The following is a 13710-nucleotide window of genomic DNA, read 5'->3' on the forward strand; positions in this document are numbered from 1 at the left end:
TAAAATACTGAACAGATGTTTACCTATGGTTAATATTTGCCCTTTACCTTTGTTAGGTCACATTTATAACTTATTATTTAAAACATAATAAAGAAAATCAATTAAAATCAAGATATGAGCGGAAACAAATTTACAAGTGAAGCAAGGTTTTTCAAAACTACTGACTTTTATTTCTATGAACTTGAAATTTAACCCATTCAGGTGCACAACACAAGCTGAACACATGAACACAGAGTAAACATATCAGTCAAGACAACACATCAGCCCCAGTGAACACATGGCCTTTGGCCACGAGCCTATACAACACACGAGGGGCAGAGCTTTACTGTGTGTGTGTTGCAGATATACTTTTTGCACTTGATGCATGTGTATTGTGTTTTCCTGTCCATCTTAGGGCCGCACACTTCGCACCGCTTCTTCTTGTTGCTGGTGTTCACAACCTAGAATAATGAAAAGATCAGGGATTTTACTAACACCTCTCTCTCTCTCTCTCTCTCTCTCTCTCTCTCTCACACACACACACACACACACACACACACACACACACACACACACACACACACACACACACACACACACACCACACACACACACACAAGACATGAGTGCCAGACATGTACTGCAACAGCGTCACACACTTACTTCAGGCTCTGCAGATTGTGGTTCTGTAGGTTGGGTGGACAGGGCACCAGCATTCTCCTTCTGAATCCTCCTCACCATGGCTGCAGAGGCTGGGGTTCTGGGGATATGCTTTCTTCTCTCGATTTATGGTCTCACCAACTCCTTTCCCAGATCCTCAAGAAAGAGCCGTCTTTTCTGGAGCTTCACTCCTTTCCACTCTGGGTTCAGTGCCATCCAAATGACAAAGGCATTGTACGCTGAGATGTCCAACATGTCAAAGAATATCACCAGTGGCCAGCGTAGAGTCCTCCATTTGCAGCTGTAGGCCGTCACCAGCTTGTCCATGTTGTCTACCCCTCCTTTTGTGGCATTATAATCCATGATGATCTCTGGTTTGTGATGTTCCTGGTCACACATTCTTCCATCCCTGTGCAGTGTACTCATGAGTACCACGTTCTTGCCTTTCTTTGGCACGTAGGACACCAGGGATGTGTCAGCAGTGTATGCAAACTTGGAAGACTTGACAGGCCTGTTCTTTGAAGTCAGCAGTTGAGGTGGGAGCTCTGACCTGTTTTTCCTTATTGTTCCCACAATGGTCAGCTTCCTCTTCAGGAGCTCCTGTCCCAGTTTGTGCGAGGTAAAAAAACTGTCGCATGTGATGTTGTGTCCACTGACATGTCGAGGACAACTCTCATTCCTTGGTTTTTCTCGGGGGCTCCTCCATCAGGTTTCCCTGTGGAGACCTGTAAGTTCCAAGCATATGAGGAAGTGGCATCACAGGCAGCCCAGATCTTTATGCCATACTTTGCAGGTTTAGATGGTAAATACTGCCGAAAGGGGCAGCGGCCCCTAAATGGCATCAGCTGTCCATCAATGGTGACATTTGGCCCAGGGTTGTACAGCAGGGGGAGGCGGCGCACCCACTTGTCCCACACGGTCCTGATGGCAGCTAGTTTGTCTCTCTGCCGTCGAGCTGGTCTGTCATCTCGGTTGTCAAAGCGGATAATCCTGGAAATGATGTGAAAGTTTTCCAGAGACATTGTTGCACGGAAAATTTCCCTGCCAGTTTCTGCATCCCACAGGGATTCTGCGGATTCCCCTTTGGACCTGAAAACTCCAGCAAGGATGAGAACTCCGAAGTAAGCGTGTAATTGGGTTTGGTCCATTTCCTTCCACCTCTCTCCAAAAACACGTCTTCCTTCTAAATTAGTGCAGTCAAGAATAATTTCCTGGATGGAATCTGGGATGAAAAGCTCAAAAGAAGACTTGATGTCCTGTGTGTGAGTAACTGCCATCCGTGTTGGCCCTGGCTGCATCCTGATCACATTGGCAGCCTTGTGGGGGGGCTCTTTTCTTGGGCGAGAAGACCATTCGATTTCAGAATTTTTTGACATCCATATTTCCTCTCCATGCTGACTGGCTTGTTCTGGTCCTGGGGCTGGCTGCTGACGGCCTGGTCCTGGGGCTCGTCTTTGTTTTGGAACTGGCTGATGCTCAATCTCATCATCTTCTTCAGAGTCACTGTCAGACTCTGAATTTTCAGAAATGTGATCCTCAAATTCTGAAACCTCTTCTTCTACATCATCACCCAAAACTTCTCTATCTTCCAAAATCGATTCCAGGGCCCTCTGCGCAGAGTTCCTTTTGGCCATCTTGATCGGTTGTGACAGTAAACCACAGTGGCAAAGCTGTTGTGTTTCTGCACCCGCGGTTCCCAGACAATGTTGCAACATTGTCAACACTGTCTGCTCTCATTTTCTCGCACATTTGACCCTCTGATGTTCTGTGTACCTACACTCTGTCCTCCTCCTGTCTAGGACTGCTGTGTGTGTGTGGGTGCGTGCGTGTGTGGTACACAGAACATGAAAAAAATTCAAAACCAAGCACAAGTTTTTTTGCTGAATTAGCGATTTGAGCAAAAGAAATCTTGGGAACAGCCGTTAGAATTCAGCTAACAACTGCCAGAGTTCATAATCAATGACCAACTCAGGATTTGGCCGTGCTGAAGTCTTCAGTAGTATCATTCAGCTTTATTCATTCGTCCTCTGCACCAACGTTCCAGCCACACTTCCATTTTGCAGAACTTCAGTTAAACAGTCATTCAGGGATGCAGAACCTGGGGCAGCAGTACTCTGGTGACGCAGTACCTAGATCTTTTTCTCGGTTTGACTTACATTAAAGTTCAATGTAAGCAGTGACGGTAATATTTCCAGTAAATATATCTAGAAATACTACACCCTGTCAGAAAAAAGATGGTCGTTTAGAATTTTTAAATGTGATAAAAGCTAAGACCAGAGCACAGAAGTCCCAGAACTGACCAGATTCTGCAGGACCCTGAGCAGCACCTCTATAATGCTTCTGCAACATCTGGAACAACAGAACCACAGAACCACAGCAGGAGCAACTGTTGTTCCTCAGAATCTTCAGTCTGAAGCATCTGGACAAACATTCATGCAGATTGATGCAGTATGGCGACGTCATGACATGCCTGTGGAGGTATTGCACCGCTCCAGAGTGATGACCGGAGACAGGAGATTTCAAACTCTAATGTTCTGTGTAAGAAAAAGAACCATCCGACGTGCTTTAGGTGGAAATTTAGTAAATAAGTGAGAATAAATTACCTGGTTTTTGGATGTTTTTATTCTTCAGTTTGTGAAGGAACCCCTTTTTCCTAAAGCTCCTAAACACATCACTGCTCAGGAGCCTGATCAACGACTATTTTCAGACCTTCCCACTGGTTCTGGACCTGTGGCACCAGAGCCTCAACTCCAAAGGCTTCAGCAGAGATGTTTTATTCAAGCTTGAATATGGACTGTGAACTTTTCTGACAAAGAAACTTGTAACAGGCAGCAAAAACGAGACACAAGGCAGAAAATGAACCGATGGATCAGTGAGATCGGTCCGTCAGGGTTTGGTTGTGTGTGGGGGATCGACACCAGAACTTCATTTCCTTGTTGGTGCATCCTGACTTTCAAAGGTTCCAGAGTATAAAAATAAAAATCTGCTCCAGCGTTCATGGAGGAAGAGGAAACGCAAAATTTAGTCAATGTCCCCAACATTTAGAAGTTTTTGTTTGAGACTCATAAATCCTTGTTAACATTTAAAAAGGTGCAGCTGGTCTCCATGACAACCCAACGTAAAAAATATCCACCATGTCCTCATCTGGTCAAAGAGGCACCAGCGTTCACTCCACACACGATGACGAACTTGGTCCCACCTTCATTATCTTTTAACGATTAGCTGACTCTTGAGCTAAACGAAAGACTTGTCCACTTTCCAAGGGTTGTTGGGACGAATGGGAGGGACGGGAGGACGTCTGTGGACAGGTAGAGCAGATTCGACATAAAAACAGCCCCGATTTTCTCAAACGCTGGTCATAAACGGTCGTACCTGATGGGAGCAGCAGAGGCCGCAGCCTGGAGGGATGGTTTGGTGGTGGGGTGGCTGGGGCCAGGTGGGACGTGGGGGTGGGACAGTGGAGGCAGTTGGCAGGGCTTAATGGGCACCACAGGTCTGGGTTGAGACAACTGAAAGGTGAAATCAAAAGTGTTAGCAAAAATATCACCTGTGTGTGTGTGTGTGTGTGTGTGTTGTGTGTGTGTGTGTGTGTGTGTGTGGTGTGTGTGTGTGTGTGCATGTGAGATGGAGACTGTGTGTATGTCCATACACGTGCTGTCTCGAGCTTTCATCATAAACTAAAACTCACTGTAGAAAAGGCTATTTAGCATCTGTACAATCCTATTTTTACATGCAAAGCACATGTAAGCTACATGCTAATGGAGGCCAAAACGTGGCTGTGCTGTACCTGTGCAGGTTTGACAGGATCAGGGGGGAGGGGCTTGGTGGGTGGAGCTGGTCGAGTCACCAGCAGCTGCAGTTAGTCCCAGTTTTATGAGAAGAGGCAGAATGCTATTAGCTTTCCTGTTATCTTGACATGTTTCCTTCCACAGTAAACATGAAGCAACAGAACATGCTAACGACAATCACAGCACTTCCGCTGCGCTGTCCTGTCCATAAGGAAGCCATGCAGCGGTTAGCAAGTATGCTGTTAGCGCCAAGCTAGCTCCACCTCAGAGGCGAGTTCGTCAACTGAAGCCATTGGCGGTTGGCCAATAGAAAGCGACTAATTATAATTAAAGAGTGTTTAAATTCACACGTCCTACACAAAATCTAAAGGCTAATTTTCAGAGAGTGTGAGTGTGAGAGAGAACTCAGCCAGTCAATGACAACAAGTTAACGTGAACAGGAATTTATCCAACCTGCAGCCTGAAGATGATGGTTTAGATCCAGTGTGTCATGTCAGAGGAGCAAATGTGGCGACTGGAGGGTGTTTTGGTGGGTTTGTGCAGCTGTGGAGGACAAACCTTTCACCCTGTTTACACCAGATTGTTGCTTTTTGCTTCTTTATCAATTTTGTTTTGTAATGGTCAGAAGCTGCCAAGCTTTAATCCTGGGGCGTTTTAATTAGAAGCTGCTGTTAACAATATGGTGGAGTTGGTTGCCGTAATAACAGTGACGTTAACATGTTTGTTGTTTAAAATGCTGGGAGAGATATCACGGGGGCCGGGCCAAGATGGAAGGACATTCTAAAAAAATTAAAAATAAAACAAATCTAAAAAATAGACATTTCCCACGTATTATATAATCATGTTTACTGATTTGGTCTATGTGTTATGTTATTTGCTGTAGTTAATTGTTTCCAATTTGGTTCAAAACATGCAACAAAATTTATATGAACCTATTAATACATAATGATATCATTAACTAATGATTAGTTTAGTTAAATGACCCGTATTCACTCCTTTACATTCAATAGTTTTGGGATGTTATTGAAACCAAGCTGAGGTCATACCCCCTCCTACCAGCAGGAGGCACTGCGACCCGATACAACCACACAACACTGGTCAGCTACACGTGGGAGGAGTCAGCCTTGTGTTAGGTCACAGAGGTGCACGTTAACCACATAAAGACAACAAAGATACCTATTTGGAATGAAATAGCAAAGCTAAATAGCAAAATCCACCTTCATCTGTGCTTTGTCATAAAGGCTGACTCCACTCACACTGCTATGAACAGGATGGGTCTGGGTCAGAACCGTACCTGAGCACAGGGATCGGGGGGAAGAGGCTTGGTGGGGGGGGCAGGATGCTGTTTAACAGAAATCAAAGTGAACAGATGTGCACATGCACAGCGCTTTACCCTTCGTTTAGTGTCACAACATTCACACGTCTGACACCAGAACCACAAATGACAAGAATTTAAACGGATCCTCACAGAACTGATCCCCGAATCAGAACCAAGAAAAAAAAAAAACTGCTCCTGACTGGACTTCAGAGGACGCAAGTCCGGATCAGCACAACGGTACACACAACACACAGACCTCAGCACACTTTACCTGTGGAGGGGGGGTTAGGGCGGGGTCAGGGGGGAGTGGCTTAGTGGGAGGAGCAGGTCTTTGGTGAACCTGCTGGAGAGAAAGAGGATGCAGATGCAGCATAACAGCAGGCATGCAAAGGAGGAGCAGGCCAGGAGACGCATGAAAGCAACACTTCCTGTTTCTTTCACAATAAAACCACATGGAAAATGTGGAATAAAACCAATGATTACAGGCATCTTTGACTCAACCCTCTAAAACAGGAACGGCTGCTGGTGGGTGGAGTCAGGACCTGGGGTTGGGTGTAGTTGCTATGGTTACCTCTTTATGCGGTGGGCTCAGTGCAATGTCTGTGGGTGGGTTCAGGTGGTATCGCAGAGGGTGCACCTGTTCTCCATTTCTACCGTCTGCTCGCTGCCCTGATGCCGTTCTGACAGGAAGGGCAAATAAGTGATTAACACGCACGCACGCACACACACACACACACACAGATGTGCAGTGTGTGCGTTACCGGTTGTGTCGTCTGCTTTTGTGCATCAGACTGTTGGCTGTGATGAAGGCGAGCTGCCGTCGGACTCGAGGGAGCCGAAGGACGAGGAAGAACAGGACGAGAGGAAGGACCAGGAAGAAGATGACGAGCAGAGCCGCTCGGACTGGGTCCGACTCTGGAGAGAGGGCGCATTCACACAAGTTGTGCGGTTAGACACATGCAAGATGAAACACGTTTTATTATGGTTAATAAATGTTTTATTATGATTAATAAATGTTTTATCATGGTTAATACATGTTTTATCATTGTTAATAAATGTTTTATCATTGTTAATAAATGTTTTATTATCGTTAATAACTGCCCAAATCAAAACACACAGAACATTTACACAATTTTAAACTGAATCAGCCGCAGGGCCCAAACCAGACACAGCCTGAACACACACACACACACACACACACACACACACACAACACACACACACACACACACACACACACACACACACACACACCTGCAGCTGCTGTGGCCGGCCCACTGTCCACGCTGCCTCCCAGACCCGAGGACCTGCAGTCAGGTGGAGCCCAGCCCACATCACAGTGACAGTTCCTGTTACTGTTACACACCTGAAAGAGTCAGGAACAATCAACCAATCAGAATGCTGCGCTGGCGGGGCCAGGACGGATGAAGTCACTCACCCCGTGATGGTGACACTTGCTGCGACAGTCGTCCACCCCAAACACCGACACGTCCGTGCACTTCTGGTCCAGACAGGCCTGAAACACAGACACACCCGTCATGTCCAACTGTCCAACTGTCAATCACTTGGCTTTACTTTGCTTTCTGCGTCTCTTCTCTTGTTTGCAAGTCTGCAGAGGTGCTACCCACTTTTCCAGGGCCACAGGTGGTACCCTGGGCTACCGTGGCCGGGTCAGAGACGTCGTCAGCCAAGTGGAAGAAGGTTCCTCTGCAGACCAGGCTGGTGTGGTTGAAGGTGGTGGTGAGGATCTCTGCATTAGTGCCCAGCAGAGGGCGCTCTCTTCCTCCCCGGCACTGGATCCTCCCACAGCGAACGTCCCTGTAAGGCAGCCAGCAGAGCTGTGATCTGTCTGTGTCCGCGTCCTCCGTGCATCGCCTGTAAACAGTCTGCACACTCACGCAGCTGCACAGGGGATGTAGGAGCCATTAGTCAGCTGACCGCAGTTGCCGTATTTGTTTCCTTGTTTGTTGACTGATGAAAAGCAGACATCTGGAGCGCTGGTGGCATCTGCAGACACGGAGAGCGTAACTGGTTTGAGACCAGTCATCAGGTGGTGGGTCACAATTACCATTTGACACGGGGGGAACTTACTGGGGCCCCACAACATTTGGCACTGCGTGTTCATGTTGGCACAGACGCCCCCGTGGCAGAAGGAGGTGCTGCTCTGGCAGGGTTCTCCGTTCTGGAGAAAGACGTTGGGGGGGCAGTGCGGGGAGGTGCCTGTGCAGAACTCGGGGAGGTCACATTCACCGAGAGGCTGACGACACACTGAGCCCGCCAGACGCAACTGGGGGAGGAAAGGAGGAGGGTGAGACACCGAAGTGAAGTCGACCTCAGCAGGAGGCGCGAGGAGCTCCAACCTTGCAGTTGTGACAGCAGATCCCGTCAGAGGAGCACTGCGCTCCAGGAACCAGCTGACAGGTGGAGGCGTTACAGCACGGGTCCTTGCAGTCCTGAGCAATCAGAGAGCAGCGTCATGACAACAGTCCGCCACACCTGTCGGTGGCAGTTGCTTTCCACAGGTGAGTCACCTGTATCAGGCCGCAGTCGCACTGCTCTCCCTTCTCCACGTACAGGTTCCCACAGCGCGGCCCCCCCAGCAGGCGCTCTGGCCGGGGCATGTTGAACAGACACATCCCGCCGCCGTGTAGCAGGCTGACGGACAAATCTGCGGCACTGCAGCTGCTGAACTGCTGACCCGGCAGGAATCTGATGGAGGCGGCAGGTCACATGGTCACATGGCTTCAACCATAAGCGGCGGCGTGCTCCTCCTGCACCAGCGCTGCGACGCCAACGTTCATAAAGGGAACATAGTCTCAGCTCTGGCCTGGCTGCTCGGATACTGACCCGGTCGACGGCTCCATGATGCATCCTCCAAGACGCGGCTCGTTCTGACAGGCGCAGCGGCGCTCAGCGGTGTCGTGACTCATCCCCAGGTTGTGGCCGAGCTCGTGAGCGATGGTCGAGGCCACGCCTAACACGCTGACCAGGTGGTCCTGGCGGAATCGTCTTGTCGTTATCAAAGCGGCTCGACTGTTCCTCCCAGTTAAACACACCCACTCACCACACTGACGCCACCGGAGCGGTCTCTGGAGCACATGGACGACTGGGACGCCATCCCCACGGTGGTGCCGTCGAAAGACCCCCCCCTGCGGGAACCAAAGGATGAACTGATGGGAGAAAGGGCAACATCTGAAATCCTATTATTGATGGCGGTGGTGCTCCTACATGATGAGCTGGGCGTTGTCATGGCGAAATCGGGGTAGCAGGTCTCTGGTTCGCCATTCCAGGAAGTTGTTGAGGGTGCTCGTGGGGTTCTTCTCCACGCTGATCTTATCCTGGTCACTCCAGATCTCCATACCAGTCAACGCCACACGCACATTCAGGGGACGGTAGTACTGGAACACAGAGGAAAGGTGGCTCTTCCTCTGTGGTGGGAGCAGCTTAATGGGAGGCGTGGCCTCTCTGTGTGCACTCACCCAGTCGACCTGATTGGCCACATCCAGCAAGCGGTAAATTATGGTTTTGTTGTTCCTCTGAAAATTCAGAAACTGAAGAAAACACATGATTAGAAACACATTTACGCCTGTAATTGCACCGCTCGGTGGGGCATTTCAAGTCCCTCCCTTTGAGCCAAGAATACACCTGAAAGGAAGGAGCTGGGGCTGGTTGCTAACATAAAGCAGACATATATGCTAAGGAGCCCACCCAGTACTGTTCCTTCATCCTTTGAAAGCTCTTTTTTAGCTCCATTAACATTGTGGGTAACCAAGGATGCAACCCCCTGGTGAGGTTGGGACCCGTTTGAAAAAATGTAAATAAAGAAATTGTTGATATTTGTGAGGAGATGATTTTTGTTGGCATTAGCAGTGGTGCTTTCACTGACCTCCTGGTGATCAGCCACCAGCACCAGCTCAATGTACTTGGTCTCAGACAGGATGTCTCGTTTACTCTGAAACACAGAAAAGACATGAAATCTCTGTGGGTGAAGTGCATCATGGTAGTTGGAGTTCTAGCTCACCCTGCGCATGTGTGAGGAGCTGTGGATGGGTGGGACAGCGGCGTGAGAGACCCCACAGCTTCTGGCTCCATTGCCCTCAGAAGTGTCTGTGGAGAACAGAAGGTGGAGGTCTTGGTCTGACCCTCCTCCACTCCCACCTCCTACTTCCCCCATGTCTTCCTGTGGGTGGTTATAGTCCTCCAGAGGCTGCACCTCAAAGGCCAGGGAGGAGTTAATGGTGACCACGCCGCTGAAAGAGGAAACTACAGATGAGACAATCAAACCGGGAGCAGTGGGTCGTTCCCAGTCTGAAACTAAGAGAAATTAGCTTGTTACTTAACATCACAAGAATGAATCAGCAGTGATTTGATCACATTTATATTTTCCCATCAACTTCCTGTAACCTCCTACCATCATGTGATCAACCTGATCCTAAACTCAATGCAGCAGATTCCTCACTCCTCCTCACCAGTGCACCACATGGGAGCCTTCCTCCTCCTCCTCACCCTAAACCTCCTCCTCTTCCTCTCTTCCCTTTCCTCCCCCAACACAAGGATGATCTCATGACAGATTAAAGGCATCTCTCCCTTTCCCTTTCAATTTGTTTCAGATTTACACAAATCCAGCAGGATATTGTGATAATGAAGAAGGTGACCTGGATGGGATGTTTTCTGACGGTACGCACACAATCAGGTGACTTACCGAAGTCCAGAGCAGGTACTGACAGCCACTCTGGATTCAGGAAATCCTAGCACACTGCCATGGTAATAACAGTGGGTCTGCTCACACACACACACACACACACAGACACACACATTACAGCTAGAAGAGTGGGAGGTGGTGGCTGATGGCGGTGCAGTGACTGACTCACCACAGGACCTGCCCTCACAGACACTCCTGTACCGTTGGGCAGATAATAGAAGATATTTGGGGGGTTGGGCAGCAGGTCACTGTGAAGAGACGACAGCTTGTACGACACTGTTCACCTGTGCGACGCATTGGGAAGGCTCAGGTAAACTCACCGATTCTTCTCCAGGTTCAGGATGAACAGGCGTCCGGAGACTTCCAGTCCACACTGCAGCCTGTCAGGGTGACCGTCCTGTTAGAGCAGAAGCACAAGCTCATATATGCATCGAAGAAAACGTGCCAATATTCCCTTAGACACACTTCTGAGTTTACAGGCTAGTGATACTATCACCCGTGATGTCACATTGAGCACACAGGCTTCTGAATGATGACTTAACACCTAAGTTTTACTTCAGAGGTGCAGTGTGAACGCATCCATGTCTGTTTCACCTCCTCTTTCTGGCACTTTAGGAAGAGGGTGGGGCTAAGCACATCCGTTATCCAATCAGGGAGTTTTCCTGCTTGTTCATAGCGCTGCCGTTTGAAGAGAAGCCACTTCCTGACAGACGCTGCTGGCTTTCTCTACAGGAAGAGAGAGTGATTGTGTGTTCTGGTCCCTGCGACATGCTGAGGTTTTTTGGGCATTTTGATTGGTCCCCACATCCTCAAAGGTCTGTTTGAGGGTTAAGAACTGGTTTTATGGTTAAGGTTAGATTTGAGGAAGGCATTACACCTATTATAGTCCTCACAAAGATAGAAGCACAGTGGGGTTTGTGTCAGGCTGAGAACAATGTGACAACATTTTAAGAGCACAGCTCTGGTTTTTGGATAATGGATGGATGATGGATGGAAGGATGACGTGGGATCCAGCCAGTTTGGTGATATTTCAGGGCAAGTTTTCCTTTAAATGAGAATAAATCCCATCTGGAGCTTGTTTGTTTTCTCCACCCTGACTGGGCGTTGTGCCGGGGTCAAGTCATTGTGATGCAGGAAGGAGGGGTGACTCATGTTCACTGCAGCCGGGCGGGTCCGAATCAGAACCAGAATACTGACATCCCTCAGTGGTCCCTGATCTGGCGTCAGTCAAAAGTAATCAACCATCGAGTTGAATAAACTGATGCTGGTGAGCGAATCTGGTGCACCCCTCAGACTGTAGGTCTCCTGGCGGGGGGAGGTGGGGAAAGGACAGCAGGAAATGATCTCAGAGCTTCTGTTAGCTGCACAGGAAGTGTTCTCACCACTGCAATAATGTTCTCCCACACACTGGATCCTCTCCCAGTTTTTGCTGGTTATCTACTAACATCAACAAGCATTAAACCCTCTACAAAAATAAAAGCATGGAGATTTGTGATCACTGGGCTGTTTGGAACTCAGGTAAAAGACACAAAGCAGAATTTAGTCAAACTTTCTTCCTGTTGATCATCTTAGTCAAAAACCATTCATCTCTAAATCTGTTAGCATACTGCTGTTAGCCTCACATTAGCACTGATACTGTTAGCTTCCAAATTAGCCTCATGATAGATTGTCGCTCGTGTCACAAGGATCTGTTACATGGAAATATACATCCGCTGAACACGACATCATCATCAAGTGTCTGACCTGCAGCGCCTCCATTAGGCTCCTCTTCTGTCTGTTTATGACAGCAAAGGGACGAGTCCTGTCCAGCAGAGGGCGCCGCCATTTGTCCACACCTGAGGACAAATGGGGTAAATTGGGAAAATTGAGAATTCAATTTTTCATGGGCTGGGGTGGCCCTGAGCAAGGCACCCAATCCCCACTCCTCCCAGCTTGCATGTTGACTGGAGAGTAAAGCTTAAGGTTGAAAGCAGAAGTGAAATAACACTAACTGGGACGCCAGCAAATATTTGGGCTGCTTCTTCCACTTCTTGTCACTTCCAAAATAACATTATGGCTGCTCTCCTTTTTCACCGTGACACATTTGTTTCATGCAAACACGTTTTGGGTGCTTTCTTCCTGCCAGAGTCGGTCCTGTAGGTTGGAACCAGCTAACTAGGGCTGGAGCCATGAAGGGACCCAGCCAACACATTCACAGGAAGGGCTCATTAAATCCCTAAATCAGCTTGACTAGTCTCGTGTGGGCTCGGAATTTGGTGGTATGCTGAAATGAATTAATGGTAACTGGACACGTATAACTAATTCACTTTTTTTTTTTTTACCTTTTAGGCCGCTGGTACTGGTACCGTCCGGATGTAGACCCTCTTCGCCTTGAGGTGCATTCAGGGACCCGGCAGAGAGACACTCAGCGCATGCGCAGAGCAGCAGAATGAAGGCAGCCTGGCTCATTCTGTCCGGCACACCGGCAACAGGTAACCACCGCCGCCCCCTCGGTTTGTGTGCGTGCGCTCGTGCGTGTGTTGTCTTCATATTACCTCACCGGTACCGGCACCGGCACCAGCTGGACGCCATCGCTCTTCTTCTCACCAGTTACATCCAGAGAATCACACGAACTGGGTCTGACCGGGCGTGGGTGTGGAAGTCACCGTTACTTCCTCGGAACCTCTCGGTCCTCCGGTTCGGACCGACCGGTGGCAGGAAAAACAACTTTTTCCACGAAAAGCATCAGTAAAATGAGTCTCAAGCTTCGCCTTCTGCTGGCAGCGGTCGAACGGACGCTGTAAAGTTCCGCCCGAGAGCGTGTCCTGACCGGGACTCCGGACAGGCTGTTTATACAGAGCGACGTCATCTACCCGCGTCAACGCGCCGCCAGTAGCCGGAAGTACCACGGGAAATACTTCAAAACAAAAGAATCACGAGGTTGTGGGTTCGAGCCCGTTACCGCGGGCCTTTTTGTGTAGTGTTTTTAGGCACTCTCCGTGACTGTGTGGGTCTCCCCCGGGGGCTCCGGGTCCCCCCCTTCAGAAGCAGACAAGTTTAGGTTGATCAACAGTGGCGGCAGCTGCTCAGATTGACCCTCCGCCTGGCCTGGGACTTTCACAATCAAACATAGTATAGTGACAAAATAAACCATTCTAACATTCTGACACTAAAGAATTACAGTAAAGAAAAACATTACTTATTCCAGCAAAGAAAAATAGTAAAAATGTTAACAGTATCTTGACACACAACTCAGAAGTCAAGTTTTATTTTGAAAGCTTGGT

General features: G+C 48.7%; 1 protein-coding gene, 1 long non-coding RNA gene and 1 pseudogene across 11 annotated transcripts; 1 reads left to right on the forward strand and 2 right to left on the reverse strand.

The window, feature by feature from the left end:
- Positions 1-197: 197 nt before the first annotated feature.
- On the reverse strand, positions 198-3044 carry LOC130532443 (piggyBac transposable element-derived protein 4-like; annotated as a pseudogene).
- A 194-nt stretch (positions 3045-3238) lies between these two features.
- adam15 (ADAM metallopeptidase domain 15) lies at positions 3239-13303 on the reverse strand. Of its 10 annotated transcripts, none has more exons than XM_057044556.1 (25): positions 12769-13303; positions 12191-12282; positions 10768-10844; positions 10617-10695; positions 10448-10524; positions 9767-9995; positions 9632-9697; positions 9225-9296; positions 8974-9143; positions 8810-8894; positions 8593-8741; positions 8277-8454; positions 8106-8198; positions 7837-8032; positions 7644-7752; positions 7374-7563; positions 7184-7261; positions 7000-7111; positions 6507-6660; positions 6317-6425; positions 6017-6088; positions 5722-5769; positions 4427-4492; positions 4012-4148; positions 3239-3937 (listed from the first exon to the last, which is right to left on the reverse strand). In XM_057044556.1, the coding sequence occupies exons 1-25, from the start codon at positions 12974-12976 to the stop codon at positions 3874-3876; spliced, it is 2910 nt and encodes a 969-aa protein (XP_056900536.1). In that variant the 5' UTR covers positions 12977-13303; the 3' UTR covers positions 3239-3873. The 10 variants fall into 10 exon arrangements, with proteins under 10 accessions (XP_056900536.1, XP_056900537.1, XP_056900539.1 ...); XM_057044557.1 differs by having other exon boundaries at positions 3244-3937; positions 6017-6085; XM_057044559.1 differs by lacking the exon at positions 5722-5769 and having other exon boundaries at positions 3244-3937; positions 6017-6085.
- On the forward strand, positions 4027-5911 carry LOC130532180 (uncharacterized). The gene is made up of 2 exons (XR_008952271.1): positions 4027-4167; positions 5732-5911. It is a non-coding gene; the product is annotated as an uncharacterized LOC130532180 (long non-coding RNA).
- Positions 13304-13710: the final 407 nt, after the last annotated feature.

The sequence above is a fragment of the Takifugu flavidus genome, chromosome 10 (assembly GCF_003711565.1).
Source record: "Takifugu flavidus isolate HTHZ2018 chromosome 10, ASM371156v2, whole genome shotgun sequence".
Taxonomy (NCBI): domain Eukaryota; kingdom Metazoa; phylum Chordata; class Actinopteri; order Tetraodontiformes; family Tetraodontidae; genus Takifugu; species Takifugu flavidus.

Excerpts from the sequence above, each read along its gene's own strand:
- adam15 (XM_057044556.1), bottom strand. The coding sequence starts at position 12,976 with ATGAAGACAACACACGCACGAGCGCACGCACACAAACCGAGGGGGCGG. Across the intron at positions 12,283-12,768 it reads CAGTACCAGCGGCCTAAAAG|GTGTGGACAAATGGCGGCGC; the intron begins GTAAAAAAAAAA and ends ATTTGTCCTCAG. Across the intron at positions 8,895-8,973 it reads GACAACGCCCAGCTCATCAT|GGGGGGGTCTTTCGACGGCA; the intron begins GTAGGAGCACCA and ends TGGTTCCCGCAG.